This window comes from Elephas maximus, chromosome 2 (genome assembly GCF_024166365.1).
Source record: "Elephas maximus indicus isolate mEleMax1 chromosome 2, mEleMax1 primary haplotype, whole genome shotgun sequence".
Classification (NCBI taxonomy): domain Eukaryota; kingdom Metazoa; phylum Chordata; class Mammalia; order Proboscidea; family Elephantidae; genus Elephas; species Elephas maximus.
In genome coordinates, this window is record NC_064820.1 from 111,192,906 (window position 1) to 111,215,761 (window position 22,856).

General features: G+C 38.1%; 1 protein-coding gene across 17 annotated transcripts in view; it reads left to right on the top strand.

The window, feature by feature from the left end:
• The window catches only part of PAM (peptidylglycine alpha-amidating monooxygenase), a 338,929-nt gene that overhangs the window by 201,131 nt on the left and 114,942 nt on the right, over positions 1 to 22,856 (top strand). For all 17 annotated transcript variants that reach the window (XM_049871501.1, XM_049871531.1, XM_049871520.1 and 14 more), the window contains 2 exons: positions 10,303 to 10,390; positions 22,405 to 22,490. In XM_049871501.1, coding sequence (XP_049727458.1) covers positions 10,303 to 10,390; positions 22,405 to 22,490 — 174 coding nt within the window. The remainder of the gene's footprint in view (positions 1 to 10,302; positions 10,391 to 22,404; positions 22,491 to 22,856) is intronic.

Below are 22,856 nucleotides of genomic sequence, written 5' to 3' on the forward strand. Positions count from 1 at the left end.
ATCAGTAAGTGCTTCAAGTCCTCTTCACTCAGCAAGCAAGGTTGTATCATCTGCATAACTTAGGTTGTTAATGAGTCTGTCTCCAATCCTGATGCCGTGTTCTCCTTCATATAGTCCAGCTTCTGGGATTATTTGCTCAGCATATAGATCAAATAGGTATGGTGGAAGGGCACAACTTTGATGCATACTTTTCCTGACTTTAAACCACACAATATCCCCTTGTTCTGTTCAGATGACTGCCCCTTAATCTATGTACACATTCCTCATGAGTGTAATTGTTCTAGAATTCCCATTCTTCACAATGTTATCTATAATTTGTTATGATCCACACAGTCAAATGCCTTTGTGTAGTCAATAAAACACAGGTAAACATCTGGGTTAGGATTTACAACACATATTTTGGAGGATGGGTATAATTCAATCCTTAACACATAGAAAAAAATAAATAAAACCCTTAAAGTTTTCACAGAGAAAAATTAGTTAATATACAAAGGGTGAGGAATCACAGTGATAAGAGATTTCCCAACAGCAAGACTAGAAATGAGAAAATAAGGAATCAGTGTCTTCAAAACTATGCAGAAAAAATCATATCCATCTTACTATCCTATACCCAGAAACATTATAATCAAGCAGGAGTATAGAATGAAAAAATTTTCAAGGCTATGAGATGAAAGAAAAAAAAAAAAAAACTTCCTCCAGTTTAACTTTTCTTAGGAAGTGACTATAAGAATGTGCGCCATCAAAACAAGAGGGTACATCAAAAATGAAGAAGACATGATATTTTTGTTACCTAATGCTGCTATAACACAAATACCACAAGCTGGTGGCTTTAAAGAACAGAATTTTATGTTCTTATAGTTTCCTTGGAAACTCCGTGAGGCAGTTCTGCTCTGTCCTATAGGGTCGCTATGAGTCGGAATCGACTGGACAGCACCGGGTAAAGTTTAGGAGGCTAGAAGTCTGAATTCAGGGTGTGGCACTAGGGGGAAATCCTTCCTTGTCTATTTCAGCTTCTAGTATCTGTCACCAATCCCTAAAGTTCTTGGGCTTGTAGATGCAACTGTCTCTGTCATCTGTCTTCCTCTTCTTCCATGTGTCTTTGTGTTTATTCTACTCTTTTATAGTTTAGAAGTGATTAGGTTTATAACCCACCCTACTCTGGTTATGACCTAATTAACACAGCAAGTCAAACCAAAACCAAACCCATTGCTGTCAAGTTGATTCCGACTCATAGTGACCCTAGAGGACAGAACTGCCCATAGGGTTTCTAAGGCTGTAGTCTTTATGGTAGCAGACTGATGCATCTTTGTACTGCAGGGTGGCTGGTGGGTTTGAATGGCCAGCCTTTCAGTCAGCAGCTGAGCACTTGACCACTGTGCCACCAGGGCTCCTTTAACATAACAAAGAAACCTGTGTTTACAGGTACAGGGGTTAGGATTTCAGTACTTTTTTGCGGGGGACACAATTCAAACCATAACACACGGGATCCAGGAAACCGGGAAGCAAGACCCAGCATGGCAATCATGTAGCCAAGTAGAAGGCATAAGGACAGAGAGGTCCAAGAGGCAATAGGGAAAATGAAACTCAGAGATCACCTTACGTATTTGAATGGATTTAAGAAGCAATTCAATTATATCAAGAGGTTGAGGGCTGGATAAGTGATGGATATGTAGCAAGTTTAGCAAAGAAATGCAAACCACTTATTTACGCTAGGAAAAACAAAATGCTCAAGTTATAGTGATTTGTCCAGTGTCAGACGACTAATTAGTGAGTAGAGATGGAATTCAGATTTGGTATCGGATTCCAGTCTCTTGCACTTAGCCTGTCAGGACTGAACCGTTCACACATCAGTTGCAGTGTAGAATGATGCCCGTTTTATGGCATCCTGTACAGCCTGATGCAGGTTTTTTTTTTTAACTTCGCCAAAATGACAGTAAAAATAGTATCTTCTTTTAACTTGTACATCTTGGGAATTAGTAAGATTGAATGTTTTTTTTCTTGGTTTTCTTGACCTTTTGTATTTCTCTTAATTATTTGTTCATGTCCTTTAACAGTAAATCCATTGGAAATACTGCTTGCCCCCCCCCCTTTTAATTTGTGGTGTTTGTTTGTATATTAACCTTTTGTCGTATTTTCCATATATTCCCTGTTTTCCCTTTTATTATTATTTATGGCATGTTTTGGTATACAGAAGATAGTGTTGTCGTGATCACACATACCTAATTTTGCCTTTATAGTTTCTTCCTTTGCTTTTATACATGTAAAAAAAAGATGCTCATAATTTCACATAATTTTGTAAGTGAGGAAACTTAGGCTTAGAGTAAGTGGCTAGTAAGTATTGTAACCGGGACTGTACCCCAAATCTTTCTGATGCTAGAACTTTGGCTCGGACTATATGCTTTCTGCATCTTCAGATGGTGTGTGTCTCAGAGAAGCGGGGGTGCCCAGAGATAGGGTCAAGATCAGAATGAAGTGAAGGAGAGGGACAAGAGAGTCAGGAATGGTGGTGTAGTGATTAAGCGCTTAGCTGCTAACCAGAAGGTCAGCAGTTCAAATCTGTCAGCAGCTCCACAGGAGAAAGATGTGGCAATCTGCTTTCATAAAGATTACAGCCTTGGAAACTCAATGGGGCAGTTCTGCTCTGTCCTGTAGAATTGCTATGAGTCAGAATCAACTCGACGGCAGTGGGTTTGGTTTGGTTTGGTTTGGTTTAGTGATCACTATAAAGTAACCAACATGTTGACACAGGTATTTTAATGCAGTAATGTTAAAATGTCTCTTCTACCCTGGTAGGGCCGAGGTGGTTAAGTGGTAGAATTCTCACCTTTCATGCAGGAGACCCAGGTTTCATTCCCAGCCAAGGTACCTTGGGCACAGCCACCACCCATCTGTCACTGGAGGCTTCTGTGTTGCTATGGTGTTGAACAGATTTCAGTGGAGCTTCCAAAGGCCTGGTGATCTGCATCCAAAAATCAGTCAGTGAAAACCCTATGGGTCACAGTAGTTCAATTCACAACCGATCCCACAGGCGATGCAGGACTGGACAGCATTTTCTTTCATTGTGTGCAAGGACACTATGAGTGGGGAGCCAATTTGATGGCAGCAAAAAAAAAAAAAAAACAACAATAACCTCTGTAAAACGACCAATTCAGAAAGTCCAGATTTGAAGAAAGTCCAGATTTGAATCAAATTTGATGTGTAAATGTCCTTAGTGGTGGTAGTGGAATGGAATGGTGGTATTTTGACAGTCATTCTGAAGTTGTCATTTAATCTGTTTCAGTATGAACTACTACAGTACTGGTCAACTCTGAAAAGACCAGTCTGAACTAGTCTAGTCAAAGAAGGTTTCATGGGGGAGGTAGGAAAGATTTGATAAGGATCTGGGAAGATGGTTTATTTGGATATGCAGAGGGAAGGAGACTAATCCAGAGGCCAACAATATGAGCACAGAAGAACACAGTGGACACAAGTATGAGAGACAGTGTTGTATAGTGGTTAGAGAGCAAGCTCTGAGCAAGACCATTCTACATTTAAATCCCAGCTGGATCACTTGCTAGCTGTATGACTATGAAAAAATTACTTGACCTCTCTTTCCTCAAGGCTCATCTATTTGGGGAGGAGGGGAGAGAGATGAGGACCAAACTCATAGGCTAGTGGTGAGAAGTAAATGGCCGCCTGGCACATGGTAAGCCCTCAGAAAGTGTTAGTGACTATTGTTGTTAAGTGAGGAGAGCCGCCTCATGAGAGTGAAGGGTGCGTGTTGGAGGTTATCATGTTGGAAATGCGTGAGGAAGACTGGTGCAATATTATGCATGTCCTTAAAAGGCAAGGAGTTGCATATGGACTTGACTCTGTAGGAATTAATAAAAAAAAAAAAAATAGGAGACTATTATTAGAATGACATTAAAAGAACAGGACTTAATGAAGCTTATGCTATGTCATCTGCACAGCTTGGGTGGTAACGTCTGTTTATTGATTATTTAGTTGGTTCTGGCATGTACCAGAAAGTTCTGTTTTAAAGGTATAACATCTAGAAGTTTAATCCTTTTTTGTTGAAATTCCTTTATTCAGAGCTAAGAGTTACTTCATTTTAAATTTATGTTCCACCTACTCAGGTATTTTATTTCTTCGTTAATTTGGCAACAGCAGCTTTAAGTCCTCATAAATCACGTTAGGGATCCTTTATGAATTGTATATCATTGTCCATGCTAGTAAGAGTTAATGACAATTTCTCTATTAAACTTTCTGATTATAAATGTTCAGGTAAAAGGTCTTTATTTTAGTACAGAATTGCTTTATGGTTGTGGGAGAAGCTGGTGGAAGATAATATAATATGCCATTGCTGCAGGTTTTTAACATGCTTCAGAGTGGACTGCAGTGCTGTGAGCTTTACATTTATCTGAACTTTTCTGGCCCAACTGCAAGATGATGAGCATTAAGGTTGATCATATCCTACACTTAAATTACAGTTTGGAGAATTATTATCTTCAGTTCCTATGAATGGTTTTTGAAGTATAATTTTTATTTTTTGGAAATAAAGACATGCTTAAGGAAGTGATGTTAAGATTTTTGGGCCTATAATTTTTTTTTTAATTACAAAAGCTCTTACACATTATTAACTATTTCATGAGCCTTATGCCTTCCCAATGCTCTCAAATTTAATATAGTTTGAAAGCACTAACAGTTTTAGAATATTGACTCTTTAGCTCATGTATGTACATAATCACTAGAGACTATTTGTATGCCTGCTTCAAACCTCAGCCCTTAAAATGATTTTAGGAGATACAGCTAAAATGACATGATGTGATAGACTTCTGATGACTCTTTTTAATATAACAATTCTAAAACATCAACTACTTTTTACCTTCAGAATCTCTTTTTATATATTTATATTTAAAGAAACCTTAATTTTCCTGTTTGTCCTATATATGATATAAGAGCAGTGCAATCGGGGTTTGGGGACCATGGTTTCAGGGGACATCTAAGTCAGCTGGCATCATAAAATCTATTAAGAAAACATTCTGCATCCCACTTCAAAGAGTGGTGTTTGGGGTCTTCAATGCTAGCAAGCGGCCATCTAAGATGCATCAATGAGTCTCAACCCACCTGTATCAAAGGAGAATGAAGAACACCAACGACACAAGGTAATTAAGAGCCCAAGAGACAGAAAGGGCCATGTGAACTGGAGACTACATCATCCTGAGACCAGAAGAACTAGATGGTGCCCGGCTACAACTGATGACTGCCCTGACAGGGAACATAACAGAGAACCCCTGAGGGAGCAGGAGAGCAGTGGGATGCAGACCCCAAATTCTCATAAAAAGATCAGACTAAATGGTCTGACTGAGACTAGAAGGACCCCGGTGGTCATGGCCCCCAGACCTTCTGTTGGCCCAGGACAGGAACCATTCCCGAAGCCAAGTCTTTAGACATGGATTGGACTGGACAATGTGTTGGAGAGGTATGCTGGTGAGGAGTGAGCTTCTTGGATCAGCTGGACACTTGAGACTGTGTTGGCATCTCCTGTCTGGAGGGGAGATGAGAGGGTAGAGAGGGTTAGAAGCTGGCAAAATGGATACGAGAAGAGAGACTGGAGGGAGGGAGCGGGCTGTCTCATTAGGGGGAGAGTGAGTAATTGGGAGTATGTAGCAAGGTGTATACAAGTTTTTATATGAGAGACTGACTTGTAAACTTTCACTTAAAGCCCAATAAAAATTAAAAAAAAAAAAAGGCAGTGCAATCCCGGTTTAACAAAGATGAGTTAACTCTGTGTACACCCACATAATAGAATATTTTCAGCCACTAAAAATGTTGACTGTATGTAGTGAGAACCACTTGTGAAGCTTTTAAAGGATATGCTTGCCAGGGAATGACCTCAGCAGATTTGATTGAGATACTAATAAAGGGAGCAGGAGGAATTGGTTTAGGATTGACCCTGGGCACCTGCATTTTTAACAGGTTCCAGTAATTCTAACGCACAGGTAAGGCTGAAAATATATACAGTATACAAAATAAGCCTGTGTATAATATGGTTCCACTGGGAGGAAAAAAAACAAAAACCGAAGTTAGCAATGATTATCTCTAATGGCATAGTATACAGGCGACAATTCTAGAATGCCTAAGTTCTGGAGATCCAAACTTGTACTTACAACTCAGTTCTCTTTTATTCAGTGAGTCAGTTATCCATGGTCTCTAGTGTTCCTCTAGATAAAAAGAACATTCCTTCCATTTCCAGTGGTAATTTAGGATTGATTATATGTACATGGATATCTCCAAAATTTCTGGTTGCTCTACTTTTCAAAATCTTTCCACATCCTGAGTCTGGCAGATGTATCACTACTTCGACATGCAGACCTGAATATCCACTTAGAAAGGAAAAATGGAGAGAAAGTTAAGTGCTAAATGAAACTCTCTCCTAGGTCATGTTCTTAGAGATTTTGTGGCCCTGATTGTAGTCTGATGTTGGCTAACAGAGGCCATAAATCTAAACAGCCTCGTGCTGTTAGAACGGATTTTGCTTAGAACTTCAGAAAATAGACCTAGTTATCTCTCTGCTCAGTATGTCGCCCACACGCGTACTTTCAGGTCTTTCATTTCAGATGACATTAACCTTTGAGAGAATCTTCCAACCAATGCCGTTTCAGTGTCATCATATTTCCTTTAATTACTGTGCAGAAGTTGCTATTTCTGGAGCCTTAACTTTCAAAGGTATTTGGTTCCCAGGACTTACCCACACTTACTTGTCTGTAAAATTGTCCCTGATCTTAGGCATCAGGAGATGTGAACTATTACCCATCAAGCTGAAGTACCATTTCCGGTTAAGCAGCTGTCATCGTGTAATTGAGTTAGAAGAGTCAGTGACACTTTTAATCTTACTGGGTATAGTATCCCCATTCTTTCTCACAAGACTGTGTTTTTGCCATGTTTGTCACCGTCCCAAGGCTGCTTTATTTATTCTGCCTGTCAGAATCACACACTTAAATGCGGTTGTTTTCTTTATTATCCCCTAGCTCTCTGTCCCTCGGATCCTTCATTTCTTTAGTGTGTGATGGGAGAAAAAGAAAGAAGTGGAAATTACTTTAAAGATGTGATTTTAAAATGTTTTTCCATATTCTGTTTTGTGTAGTGATGAAATCTCTACCATAATCATATGTGTATCGTGTGCTAAACGGACCTTATTCTTCCTCACTAGGGGTGAGGTCTTATTTTGCAAAGCCAGGCAAGATAAACATGAGTGGAACAAACCCAGGGAATGAACCTGTCAGCCTGATCTTTCCTCAGCTTCCTTTGCTCTACTGGCAGCAGGTCTTCCAGTGAAATTGTCCAAGTACTACTTTATTTTAAGGCATCTACTGTTTTAGATTTACATTTTTTTATGACATTCCTTTTTTGCTGGAGGTATTTTTCATTTCAGCTTGCAATGAATTTTATTTTGTGCTATAATTGTATAAATATTTAGCTATCATACTCTTTCTTTAGGATATGAAAAAGATGGTTAGTTTCTGTTTTCACCCTGTACCAATAATTTACTTAGCATTGAAGTGAGATCTTGACTTTCTGGAGGAATGTATGAGTCAGTGAGAATAAGTTTTTATGACAGCCAACTCTGAGGAATTTTCTTTTACTACTACTTAAAGATATTGATTTGTTTCTCATTATAGAAGCAAAAATTAAACCCATACCCAGGAGAAATTTAATATGAGGCAAATAACTCATCCTCAAAATAGTATGTCAGAATGAGAAAAAATTCAGAAAATGGCTAGAGAACTTATACTTTGAGTAATTAAGATGTGCCCTTTACAAAGGACAATTATAAGATCTATTTGCATGAGCAAGGGCCCAGGCAAAACATTTGTCTTTCCTTCCTAAAGAAAAGCCACCGAGATTGGATGTTACTGTCTTTATGGTCTATTCCTCTTCCAACAGGCCTCCTTCCTGTCCTTAACCTGAATCTTGTGTATAGTAACATTTCATTTTATAAAATTATTGATAGTCCACTCTTTTTCCAAAAATATTTTTGCCTTGTTTCACTGCAGTATACACACTGCATTAATATATAAAATAAAAGATCACTGTTGGTGTCTCTTGCCAGGATCCTGACAGCTCAGTGCTTTCCTTCACGCTCTGTCCTGAGCCTCCTCTATGGATCCAGTTTCCACCCTTGATGCTTTTGTCTACCCTTATGGCTCCAGGGTCCACTTGTTGAGTGATTCTCAATCTGTAATTCTCTAGCCTTTTTCTTGAACAAAGGTCACATGATTCTGACTGTCACTGGATATTTCCATCTAGGTTTTGAGCTGATGCCTCAAACTTACATTGTTTTGCATTCATCAGTTTAATTCTTAGAATAAACTGCACTTGGCCATAGTGGTTTATTACCAGAATGATCAATTTTAGGTAAATTTTTTAACGTAATTCACATATTCATGAGATAGTCTAATGGGGGGAAACCATGTGATCATCTCTATAAGTGCAAAAAACCAGAGGAGTTGGGCCTTTTGTTTGACAAGTCCTCAGGGATCAGCAGAGAAGTTATTTACATATAAAAAAGGGGAGGAGGATGCAGTCAGGCAGAAACCATTGTGGAAGCCCATAGAATGATATAAGCAGTTTGCTAAAAATGAATGTAACAGATTGCATCATATATGAAAATAAATTTAAGATAGAACCCCCACTGCCATCGAGTCGATTCCAACTCATAGTGACCCTATAGGACAGAGTAGAACTGCTCCATAGAGTTTCCAAGGAAATTTAAGATAGATGGAAGACAAAGACCTGGCACTCCCCCCTCAGGGCTTTTTCAGTTTTCCTTCTGGAAGAAAAGATCTCTTGGGAGTACTCTGGAAGGGAGGAAGGACATCCTTCATTCAACTTGAACTTTGAGTCAGAAGAAGAAGAATCACTCTTCTTCCTTCCATTTTTCTTGCCAAAAATTTAGGCTTGGTAACGATATGATTTTCTATGATTTGTGAAATGTTGTAACTTCCAGTTGATTCATTCCTTCCAAAATATCTTCCCTCTCCTAGGCTTACTGTATTCTCTGGTAATAAAAACAAAGTCTCAGGTTATATCAAGTTCATTTTCCAGCCACCTTCTCTTTGTTAGTTTTTTAAATGTGTAATGAAAAGCTCAAGATTTAATTTTTAGGTTTTACATTCTTTTTTTTTTTTTCTTCAGTATAATGAATGAAAGATTTTTTGTTTCCCTTGAAAGTTGTAAGTCAAGATGGCACACAGTGTAGGTACCTTGTGTTTCTTAATCAACCACATTTTGCAGGGTGTGGTGCTATAATCTGATGTACCACATTTTTTGATTTCTAAATTTTCATGTTACAGATAGACATTTTAGCAATAAATGGTGTTTTATTAATTGTATCAGATAGACCAAAACAGCTAAAAGCAGCTTTGCAGACACCCGAGACCTAAGATCATTTTAGGCTATCTAGCCTTTTATTTGTAAAGGTGACTTATAAACTGCTACTGTATACCAGGCAATGAGGATCCAAGGGGATGAGTGAAAGCCAAACCAGGAAGGGGAGCTCATGCTCAATATTGATCATAGATAATGATGTCACTTATTTTTAATTTTTTGTTGTTTTACCCTTGGACTTTTTTTTATTGTTATTTTCATGTATTTGAAGCACAATTATTAGGTTAGAGAAATGGCATTGTTTAAGTTTCAACATCACTTTAACAAGTGTACCGTGGTCATCCAAGAGAGTGGTTTTAAGTCTTCTCTATCTTTGTCAAGATACTTTTTCCACTTTTATTTTTCTTTCTTAGGAAATTGTTTCACCATGTACATCCCAGTGACTATTACTGTTATTTTAAGACGGTAATAAACTTGGGTTATGGATCCTTTTGCCCATGTTTTGACCACTCGCTGTGGCTTCTGTTTCTCGGCAGCGTTATGTAGTGCTTTCTGGTACTCGGCACTCTACGGAAATCTGGAAGGGAATGTACTGTGAATACATAGCCTGGAGCTTTCGTTCCTATGCCTGCATAATGCTCTGACTATTTAAAAAGGGATCTTTCATTTAAAAAAGAAATAATATGTGCAGTATTCAACTGTTAATTGTTATTTTCTCCTTTTGTTATATAACAGCTTAATATTTTACCAAATCAAATTACTAAGTCACACTCTTCTTAAGGAATAAGATAACACAAGGAGAACATTGTATCATGAGAGGGTTGTACCATCTTTGTTATACAGCTATTCTGCTGTTGAAAGATGCGGTCTCTTAGGACATTTGTGTACAGAAGTGTAATTTTTATTCACATTCTCTATCATTTTCTCTCACAGTTGACTTCAAACCTCATGCCAGCATGGATACTGTCCATCATATGTTACTTTTTGGATGCAATATGCCTGTGTCCACCGGAAGTTACTGGTAAGGAAAATGGTCTCATAGCACGGGGAGGGGTATAAAAAAATGTGTGTTTTTTATAAGTACAACATTCATCTGTGCAAGTATTTTACAACTGATTAATAAATGGGCAGAATATTTCTTTTTTAGAAAAAGCATTGTTCATTTGCATCACGTGATTAAAATGGTTTTACTGTCACAGTTACTATAGCCTGCTGTGGAGCATGCCCATCAGTCTTTGTTACTGCCTTAATAAATATATGTCTATTGTAGAAAAAAGATGGAAACCCTGGTGGCGTAGTGGTTAAGTGCTATGGCTGCTAACCAAAGGGTCGGCAGTTCAAATCCGCCAGGCGCTCCTTGGAAACTCTATGGGGCGGTTCTACTCTGTCCTATAGGGCCACTACGAGTCGGAATCGACTCGGCGACACTGGGTTTTTTTTTTTATTGTAGAAGATAGTATGTCAAAGTGCAGATGGCTTGTAAAGCAAGACTGAAAACTAGATACTGGGTATTTTGATGCTTTGTTTTTAAAGTTTGTTATTCCACCCAAAGAGTGTGATGTTTCCAATCATGGAGCAATTCTTTGTCTCAGACACTGTGATAGGTGATCTGCACACTATTTCATTTTATCCTAAGAACTCTGCAAATCAAGTGTAATTATTCCCATTTTACAGACAAGAAACTCAAAGCTCAGAGTGATTCAATAACTTGCTCAACGTAACGCAACTGCCTGGTGTCCAACCAGGATCGAACCCTTAGGCTGTCTGGTTTCAAATCTGGAGTTCTTTCTTTCTTATTGCACAGCCTCCCTTTTATTCAAGTAACTTTTGGAATTTTAGGATTTATTTTAATCAGTGTTGTGAGTCTAAAGTCATGTTATGAATAATCAGTAAGCATCTATTAAATTCCTGTCACGGGCCAGAGCTGTTGCAGATGTTGTGGAAGATTGTACGATAAATAAGGTATGTTTTCTACCCCCAAATGCTTACGATATAATTGGGGCTTGAGATCTTCTCTTTTATTTTGTTCTTTGGCATTCTTGTCCTTTTAGGTCAGCGAACTCTAAAAGTAGCCATGCATTTTAAGCCTCATACTTTTCTCCCACACCCAGAATTACGGTTTTGTATTTAACAGGCCAGATGACCAGCATGTCTTACTTTGCATTGCAAAGGTCTTGTCCCTTCATAATCACGCAGACGGAGACCCTTCTTTGCGCATCCTAATGTTCATTAGCCTGATGTGAGGCACGCAGCTACTGCTTTCCAGTTGATTTTATAATAACAATTCTAATATGTATTTGGAACTGTTAAAAGCTTTAATTAATGGAAGTCTCCATGGACCAAGTACCATCAAAGCATTTGTTAATAGGCTTCAATTATTTGATGAAAGGAGCATGTAGCATAGGAATCCAACTCACACGACCAGGTTTATGTATACATAGAGTCAGCAAATCAACATGCCAGTAAATTTTTGTAAATAAAATTCTGGGATTAAAAGATTATTCTGTGACAGTTTTCTGTGAATTTTTTTCAGCAAATCACATCTTTTGGTTTTTATGCTTTGAAAATATTTATTTTGAAATTAGCAATATTTACCTTTGGATTAGAATTATTGAAACTAGCTAGAAAGGATGTATGCTTTTAAAATCTGGCTTGGCTTCATCCTGGTAAAAGGGAATGAGTGAGAAAATAAAACATCACTTAAATGCTGTTATGGTTCTAGTTGTTAAAAAAAATTATGTAAAATGAATCAAGCCTGTTCTCATGTTAAGGGCATGTCAAAGCAAAGACATTACTTTGGTCCTTCAAAAATATTCATTAATATTCTTAATTATGCTGTTTTGAAATTAAATCTATAAAATATAGTAGCCAAAAGACTTGCAATTTAGAGAAAAAGAGAATTCCAAGAAAAATGTATATGAAAACAGCAAATTTGAGTAAAGTAATTGGTACATGTATTATTTTGCTAAAGTTATTACTTGAAAGGCAACATGGTAGAGTGAAAAGAGCAGTGAGCCAACTGACTAGATTCCCTGGGCGAGTTACTCAGCCCATCTGGGCCTGGGTTTCTTCATTTTAGTGAGAGACTTACACAAGATTATTTATGAAGCCCCTCTGTTCTCTAAAATTCCGTAATTCTGTGAATATAAATTACATGCAAAGGCTGAGTCAGATTAGAGAGGCATTATTACTAGGAGTTGGAGATGTGTGGACTGATTGATGCACCTCAGGCAGGCAGTCTGCTGTGTTTTGTCCATCAGTTGCATCAAAGAGTAATTAGAGTTTCTAATGACACTGTGGAAACCCTGGTGGCATAGTGGTTAAGTGCTATAGCTGCTAACCAAAAGGTCGGCAATTCAAACCTACCAGGCGCTCCTTGGAAACCCTATGGGGAAATTCTACTCTGTCCTATAGGGTCGCTATGAGTCGGAACTGACTCGATGGCAATGGGTATGGGCATAATGACACTATACCCATGACATTTTAAATGGATTTTAAAATATCTGCCTTGCAGCCTATATTCCCACTTACTCCATGTATAGGTTTGTTACAGTTGATTTTATAGCCATAAAACAAGAACACTAGTTGATGCTGTTATTCATCTTGTTCTAACTAAGACCAGAGTGCTTCATCTCACATTTAAAAGTATGATCTTCTAAACGTATATTGCAAACTAGGAGACATGCATTAAAAAACAAGTTACAGTGACTCTGACTCCTGCAATCCAAACTTTATGCTTTAAAAATATTTCTTCTGAAATTAGCAATGTTTACCTGTATTTAAAAAATAAATAAAAAAGAGCAGTATGTACCTTTTTAAAGATAAATACCCCCCCCCCAAAAAAATATGTGGCACAATGCATGCCTCTTTATAATTAGAGCTTACAGGGTATCTAATGGGCTGAAATTTTCTGTGGCTTCACAACAACAGCCTCGCCCCCAGCCTCGGTACCTCAGAGGCTCAGCCCTGGAGACAGTAAGCGGATTTTTCTTTTCAACTGTTTACCCCCTTATCTCCCCACCTAAATTATAATAGGAATAACACGAATCTATCAGTGCCAAAAATCTGGTATTATTTTTCAGAAAATTTTGAGTCATGAAATTTTTCACACTTATTTTATAGTTGCAAATATATTCTTCTCTTGCTCCTGGATATAGACAGTTCTTAAGAGCCCCAAATGTTCCCATATGTTTGGTTATGATACCTGTAATGGTTTGTGGTGCTTAACAATATTGAGAACTCATTCATGTTCTAGGGGAATCTTTAAGAGAGCACAAAGCTGTTTTAGTGGAAAAAGAAAAAGGTAATAGGATCTTTCAACACCGAAATGTCAGGCTTGGATTTCTTCTTTTCTGTTTTATTAGCTAGGATTTCCCCCGTTTTCACTTGAGTGTTCTATTTTCATTGCCAACAGGTTGGCAAATAGGTATGTGTCCTTAATATCCCAGCAAAAAACCCAGTGCCGAATATAGAAAACATTTTTCCCCTGAAATTATGAAGTTATAATTCATCCTGTCTTCAGGCAGCACTTGTAATATGGACGCCAGACGCTAGTCTGATGGTGTTTCACTGCTGCACTGCCCTCCTTTGCGCTTTGTAATTGCCTCTCTCTACTGGTCATTAAAATATATTTACAGTTATATTAGGTTTACATGAAAATAGTAGACACAGCATGAAGCAGTTTTCATTATGTAGTCATTTTAATTTCAAAGTTTTTTTTTCCTCTAGTCGTATTCCAGTCTTTTGTGTCTCATTCCAAATTAGCATCTCACACTGGTAATGTGTCTAGTTAATTATATGCGTGTGCATTTAAATTGCATATATTGATATGAACCTTTTAATATACGGTGGGGTGGTCCCTTTATAGTTAGATTGGGCCTGGTGCTCAATTCCAAATTAGCATACCTCTCAAGGATGCAAATAAGGACCGGCTGATGGAAAAGAAGCAGCTCTGCTGACCAATGTAAAGAAGGCAACAGTACCTGTTAGAAGTCACCCTAATACTTTCTTTCTGAGGCTGTTAAAGGAAAAAAAAAAAAACTAAGGAGACGATTAAACGCATCTAGGGACCAAGGGGAAGTGACAGCACTGAGACTGGAGCAAGCAGAGCAATGGCGTGATTTGTTGGACTCGCTTCCTGCTAGCTGACTTATTCTAAGCTTGGCAATTCTAAATTCCCCAGATTTGTGGGCTGAATATGAGCAGATACTGTTTTGGGTTGTTTAGGGTCAGTAAGGAAATGAAGATGCCCAAATGAAATTTGGGCAATTTAGGTGTAAGAATCTGTTACTGCTCGCAACTAAAATATGGTAAATTTTAGGAGATCTGCAGAAATTAAAATACTGTATCTATGCTATGAATGCTTTTCTTTTTTCTGTTTTTTCTCTAATAAGCAGTTTTTTAAAATAATGATTGGTTATCTATTGAGTGTTTCAGAATTTGAAAATCACAATATTTTGTTCATACTAATTTTTCTGGCATTTGGAGTAATTCTGGGGTGCTGTCTCTCTCTGTTTTTTTTTTTTTTTCCTGCGAGGTGTTGACTTGTGCCTTTTCTGTTCTGCTGAGCACAGGACTTAGGGCTTAATGCAGCTTATGCAAACCTCAGGACTCTATGATCAGAAATACTGGGTGATGAAACTGAATAGATATTTATCCAGTCTTGTACTTCAGAGTGATCGTCTGTGCAGAGCTTTAATTATTATTTTTAGTCCTAGTAATTAATATTTGATTTTAAAGCTATTTCTGATGAATGCTTATGACCAGCTAATCTTTACAAATCAAAGATGGCTTCCACAGGTTGTTTGATCTTTGAAAAGAAGAATCCCAGCTGGTTAAATGAGGCTGTTTCCAGCTGTTCTAACTTGGGATCATTCTCAAGGTAAAGCAGGAGTGCTTTACCATCCTATGAAGCTTTAGCTTAGATCCCTTTCAACTCTTTCTATTTATTAACCACCTGCCGTGTCTTTTTTAAATGCCACCATCTCCACAGGGTTGCAGATGCTGATGAGGGGAAAGAGAAAAGTAGCTAAAACATAAATATATGTATAGAAGCCTGTATGTGAGACACCCTGCTTTGCTACTCCTTTAAATGACAATTTTTTATTTAGGTTTTTTTGCTTTCCAGATACTTGTATCGCTTTGTTGTCACCCTCATGATGATAATGATTCTTTGGTTGAGAATGGTATTTGCATATGCTGCCTTTATGGGCTTTCCCATATCCTAGTTACCTGTCATCTGTACACTGTAGGGCATGACGCGGTGTGTCTTCTGAAATCCCCTCTTTGTTTCTACTGTGAAAACTAAACTTTTAAAGTTAAACATACATAACGTCCTTGTCAGTATACATAAAAATAACACCAGTCTCCATAATCTGCACTGTCCCTTATTTTAAACACTAAATAAAATGTGTCTTTGAGTGCAATAGCAAAGTTCAGTCATAAATTTCTGCTAGGCTAAAAAATGTTATCCATTTCCTTTTTATACTTTAATGTCATAAGAGTCGTTATATTGCATACAGGGATAGTTTAATGGATCAGTTTGTTAAAATACAGTTGATATCTCATTTTAGCTTCTAGTCACCAAGGATCATGTTTCTTGTTAATTTTTAGGTGGCCTGGATTAAAAGAGTTCCTTAGGCAACTGCTCCATTCTAGTAGGCTAGTGTCAACTTTAATAAAATAGAATGTCATGTTTGAAACTGTCTTGACAGTTTCAACAGAAACAAACGCTACATAATTTTGAACATTATTCCATCCACCAAAAACCAAACCTGTTGCCGTCGAGTCAATTCCAACTCGTAGTGACCCTATAGGACAGATTAGAACTGCCATAGGGTTTCCAAGGAGCAGCTGGTGGATTTGGACTGGTGACCTAGACTAATATTTAAGTTAAACAGAATAGTGTTATATTTGGTGTAGAGCCAGAACTTTGAAATCACAGAGTCTTGGGTTCAAATCTCAGTTCCACTACTTGATATTTGTAATAAACATTGGTCAAGTGACTTAATTTATATATTGGTCTGTTTCCTTACCTGTAAAATGGGAATTTTGTTTGGGCCATCATGAAGATTAAATGATGTAATTAATGTACTTGGCATGGTACCTGGCACACATAGGAGTAAATAATTGGAGGCTATCATCTTTATTCTTTTGTTAATAAAGTATTTATTATCCAAGTATTTATGAGCCAAGAACAGTCAGGCAGTGGGAACTTGGTGTGGACAAAACAGACACACCCTCTGCGCTTAAGGACTATTGCCACTCTAGTCTCCTTGGAGAGGAGGGATACTGTGGTTCTGTTTATCAGGCTGGTGCTTTTTAATCACTGCTTTTATTAAGCTTCCCCATTTAGTATCCTTCTAATTACTATGTTAATGCATACCCATTGCATTGAAATTCACAGAGGATTGTCTGAAATGGGAAAAATGTTCTATGGGTTTATAGAGCAGTTAGTGGAATTGGAATACCTGACTCATACTGGATCCAATTTTGAAAGGTAAAGACATTCCACACAAACCACTGATTTTATGTTGTGTTTCTTAAAGCAACTTTCTAACTTTAGATTAATTTTCCTGGCTGTGGTTCTGTTAGACACCTAATACATTAAAATGGGAATCTGAGACCATACACACTTGAGGGCACTGGTTGGTGGGTTAGACTTAAGGGCATGACAGTTTTATTTTAAAAAAAGAAAAAAAAAATATATATATATGTATTTTTTTAGCTGAAAGAAGAAATGAGTTATCAGTTCTGATCTTCTCTGAGTAACCTTGGATTTTAAATAGCCCTAACAGATACAATGAGAGAGTACTTCAACAGTCAATCATGCTTTATTTGAATAGTAATTCACAATGACAGGCTAGCGCTTTTTCAGAGCTTCGCACAAACAGAAAATATGTCATCTGAATGGTTTCCTCATGGATTAGAGGTGAAGAAGGTTCTATAAGCAAAGGTTCAAGAAACCAGAATAGTTTTATTTTCAAATGTTAATTCTCATCATTTTCACTATGAGTATTAAGAAACTGCAAGGGAGCTATATGAATCTTTCCACAATTTAATTGGCTTAATCTGGAGGAGCCTTTAGGAGAAGCTGTTAGAATTATAAGAATAAGAAACCTGGTTGATGAGGCCTGAAATTAGAACAGCCATTGATCAAAAGTTGTATTGCTTCCTGGTCTTAAGACTTCTTGTTAATAAGAATAGTAAAAATCTCTATTTTTGCAGAAATCTTTTTTTGAAAAGCCACAATATAATACCGTCTTTAACCTGTTAGTCACTTTATGCGGAGAAATTATGATGCAATTTTCATTGGAAATGGGAAATGGAAATCTGAAAACCAAGAGGTGCAGGGATTTCATTCAGATGCTCTTAGCCACTCATTCATATTGTCAATTGTAGAACCCAGTTCTCTTGGCTTCTTGTTTTCCCTCTCTTCACTTAGTCCCCTCACTCATTAAGGTTTAGGATTAGTTTCAATGTCCCAGTTCCCTTCAATGAGTCATTATTTACTGAGTCTTGAGTTTAATAAATTAAAAAAAAGTCATTAAACAGGATTTTAAAAATCAAACCACAGTTAGCTTTTGAGGCTTTTATTTTACGAAACCTGATAAGAGGATAAAGGCATAAAATCTTTGTCTCTTTGTGAATAGGCCAGAAGAACAACTTATTTTATCTAGAATCAGATTTTAGAATTGCGCACACAAATTGCAACTTAGTTCAAGTAGATAGTAGTCATCTTCATATAATATCATTCTCTGCCCATAAATCAGTCTCACAAATTGAGATCGAAAGAGGTGTTACAGTACTAGCTTTGAATCATAGCTTGGCTGTGTGACCTTTGGAAGTTACTCTGATCTTCTTCAGCTGTAAAGTATAACTTCCTTGCAGTGTTCTTGTGTGAGTGAAGGTAAGCTGATTTGTACAAATATCAGGGAAATAGTAATTAAAATGTATTGCTATTTAATCTTTTCTTTTTATACATTTCTGTCAGGGATTGAATTGTGTCCCTCAGAAACGTGTGTATTAGTTTGGCAGGCCCATGATTCCCGGTATTATGTGATTGTCCACCATTTTGTCACCTGAAGTGATTTTACTATGTGTTGTAAATCCTGCCTCTATAATGTTAATGAGGGGGTATGGGCTGCAGTTGTGTTGCTGAGGCAGGACTCAGTCTACTGGATTGGATTGTGTTGCATCTTGAGCTGGTTTGTTTTGGGATATAAAAGAGAGAAGCAAGCAGAGAGGGCGATCTCATACCACCAAGAAAGCAGTGCGGAGAGCAGAGCACGTCCTTTGGACTCGGGGTTCCTGCACAGAGAAGCTCCTAGGCCAGGGGAAGATTGAGGACAAGGACCTTCCTCCAGAGCTGACAGAGAAAGAAAGCCTTCCCCTGGAGCTGACGCCCGGCTTCTAGCCTACTTTACTGTGAGGAAATAAATTTCTCTTCTTTAAAATCATCCGCTTGTGGTATTTCTGTTACAGCAGCACTGGATGACTAAGACAATATCCTTCCGTTTGTTCGAGTTTTCTTTTGTGACCCTCTGTAGCATATAGTTGCTGCTAATTTGTTTTATTGTGCTTTAGGTGAAAGTTTACAGCTCAGGTTAATTTCTCATACAAAAATTTATGAACATATTGTTTTGTGACATTAGTTGCAATCCCCACAATGTGACAGCACACTCCTCCTTTCTACCCCAGAACCTGTGTCCATTCAACCAGTTCCTGTACCTTCCTGCCTTCTCTTTCTGCCTCTGGACAGGAGCTGCCCATTTAGTCTTGTGTATCTGATTGAACTAAGAAGCACACTTCTCACATGTATTATTTTTTATTTTATAGTGCTGCCTAATCTTTGTCTGAAGAGTGGGCTTTGGGAATGGTTTCAGTTGTGGGTTAACAGAGCTTCCAGGGGCATAGTTTTGGGGATTCCTTCAGTCTCTGTCAGGCCATTAAGTCTGGTCTTTTTACATAAATTTGAGTCCTGCACACTTTTCTCCCACTCCATCCAGGACTCTCTGTTGTGTTCTCCATGAAGGTGGTCATTGGTGGTAGCTGGGCACCATCTAGTTCTTCTGGTCTCAGGCTGGTGGAGTCTCTGGCTTATGTGGACCTTTAGTATCTTGGACTAATATTTTCCTTGTATATTTAGTTTTCTTTATTCTCCTTTGCTCCAAGTGGGATAGGATACATTTTAGATGGTCACTTGCAAGCTTTTGAGATCCCAGATGCTGCTCACCAAAGTGGGATGCAGAACATTTTCTTAATAAACTTTGTTATGTCAGTTGACCTAGATGTCCCCTGAAACTCTGGTACCCAGGCCCCAGCCCCAGCTACTCTGTCCCTCAAAGTGTTTGGATGTGTCCAGGAAATTTCTTAGCTTTTACTTTGTCCAGTTGTGCTGACTTCCCCTGTATTGTGTGTTGTCCTTCCCTGCCCCAAAGCTGGTCTTTTGGTAATACTTGACAGTGCAATAAAATTTAGGTCAATTCAATTATTTAAGTGTTCACACATGGAAAATTTAAAAACCCACCTAGAGGTAAGCATCAGCAAACATTCGTTGAATGTTTACTAAATGCCAGGCAGGATTTCAGGTGCTGGGAGTACAAAGAGAAAGACTTGACCCCAATCCTCAAAGTACTCACTGGTTGAAGAGATAGATGAGTAAACAGATGCACGGAAAGAGTGCTATGATTAAAGAATGGAAGTTGGCGGGAGGGAGGTTGGAGAAAGCTTCCCTGAGGAGGAAATCTTGAGCTGAATCCTGAAGGAGGAGATGAGTACAAGTTTGTGAGGTAATGAGATGGGGAAGGGGTATTCCTAAGAGAGGTAACAGTAGAGAAGAGAGATTGAAACTGCTGGCAACTTGGCATAACTAAAAAAGAGGTTTTGTCTGGAGCTATAACAAGGTCCCAGCTATGAAAGGCCTGTGTGTTATGCTACAGTGTGTGGATTTTATTTTCATGTTGTTTTTGGGAACCAATTGAAAGATTTTGAGCCAGAGAATGACATAATCAAATATGTGGCTTAGAAAAATTTACTAAACCTGTTTTCTCTGTTATATTTCATTCTGGTACTTTCTAGTCACACATTAAATCGACTTCCATATCAGAGGAAACAATTATCTTGTTTAACCTAAGCCTGTCATCACATTGATGTTAAGCACTTGTATATTTATGATCTTTGTTGAAAGCTATGGAGATTGCCACTCAGATATTTAAATTTTAGTAGCTCACAGCAGTGAGATATAAGTTCATTACATCTGACAATCTCACTTCTTTAACTATTATAGCATGAAGCCAGGGAAGAAAATTTTGCTTTTGGGCAGTGTCCAACACCCTAAGCCTTTTAGCACACTTGGCACAGGGATGTCACAGATATTTGTTCCAAAGCACAATCCTCACATGGCAATGATCCTTCATCATAAGTATATCGTTCTTGACAGTGAACCATAAGAAACCACTCGTTGATGTGTTTTACATTACACATTACGCAGCCTCTTTTTGCGGCCTGATTTATCAAAGCGAGAGCATTTGCTAAGCATGACCTAATCAGGACCTCCTGGTTCCCAGCTCCTCATGCCTTTATTCAGACAGGAATGTAGCTGTCTGCACTTATTGCCCATCCTCCAACTCCATTTCTGGCTAAAAGCAGGAAACATGTTAGGAGTTCTGCTTCAGAGTATCTGGGTACTTCTTACTGGTGGTTTTCATGTCCGTGACCTGAGTGTTCATTGGATTTCTAGCCTGAGTTTCTAACCTGTTTTGAAAGCCACCACAATCTGCCTTCATTTCCTTTCCAGGCCATGGCAGTGCACATTTTTTCCTATGTGAGCCAGCCTCCTGTCCAAGAAGCCGTACTTGACCTTGCCCTTGTCCTTGATAGTCCTCCAGCTTGTCAGATCTGCCTACACTCCTGACTTTGATCTTGCTTGATCCCAATTTTCCAAAACACATATATATAGAAGCAACTTAAAAATGTAGCTTAACAGTGTTTTTTAACAAATTCAATTCTATAACAGAACAAATTGAGGCAGCGGAGTGCAGTGGAAAAAAATGTATGGTTTGGAGTCACACAGATTAACGTTTACTGCACTCGATCTACCAAATGTGCCAGTTACTGAACTGGGTGCTTTACACACATCATAACACAGCCCTATCAGAGAGCTTCCCATACAGGGGTTGGGCCTTTGAAAGCCTATAAACATGTCCAAGGTGCACATCTACTAAGGGGTCGTTCTGGGATTCAACTCCAGATAGATCTTTCTACTTGTGCTCTTTAACCATGCAACACTGTCTCTCAACAATGAATCTTTAGGTAAAGTCAGTGTTTTGTTAAATAATGCATTACCCTGGTGTACTGCTTTGAGGTTTATAAAGCACTTTCATTATATTGCATTTGATCTACATAATAACTTCGTGAAGGTAGGTATAATTATCCCTGTTTTACAAAGAGAGAAAACTGAGACTCAGTAAGATTAAGTGACTTGCACAACATGAAACAACTTATAAATGGCACATCCAGTGTTCATAAACTTAAGACGGGTCATATATAATACCGAGATCCACTTCAGTGGGGTACTCTTGTGTTGTTCACCCTGCTGAGGGTCAGCCCTGTGTATTATTTGCTACTGCGGCTGAATGTTTACTGGCAGTAACACTGATCCCCCAAAGGGGAAATGTGTACATTTCCTCTGTCCACTTTCAAAGTTCTACTGCATTTGCTCTGGTTTATACGGAATCTCTGTGTAATGTTTATTTTTCTACCTGATTATGAACATATCAAAGTATAAACTGTGTATATACCTGACAGGATTGCATCACTATCAGGCATCAAAGCAAATAAATAAAATAACAAAAGAACTTCTCTTTATATGTACCTTTCTCGTAGAAATGATTCTTTAGGATTTTAAACCTGACCTGACTACGATGGTGATATATTGATGTACAACACTTTGCTTTCAAATATATCCCTTCCCCTAGTGTGGACTGACTTGTGCATTTTACTACGTAAATCTTCATTGATAACTTTGTTTTTTAGGTTTTGTGATGAAGGAACCTGTACAGACAAAGCCAATATTTTATATGCCTGGGCAAGAAATGCTCCTCCCACCAGACTCCCAAAAGGTATGTCAGAGGCCTTTGGAATAGTCTTATTTTAACCTAGTGCTTTTTGTTGTAGTCCTTTCCAGCAGTTGTTAACAGTGTTCTTTTTTGCAATTCCACACTAAAAGTACTGCCATCACCTGCTTTGTGTTGAAAAAGGTTCATTTAGGTAGTTACTCTTTTCTCTGCCTCACTTTGGTAAGTAGTTTGCCCACACAACATTTTAGATAGAATTAGTAAATAACCAAGTATACTGTAAGCCACCTTTGGCCTAAGGCACATTGGTTCTTGAGAACTTGAGCATTTTTTGAGCCAAGAGAGCTAGGAATTAAATAAATTGCTGTTTCAGCAGAGTTTTTTTTTAAATAGCCCTGGAATCTAGGTATT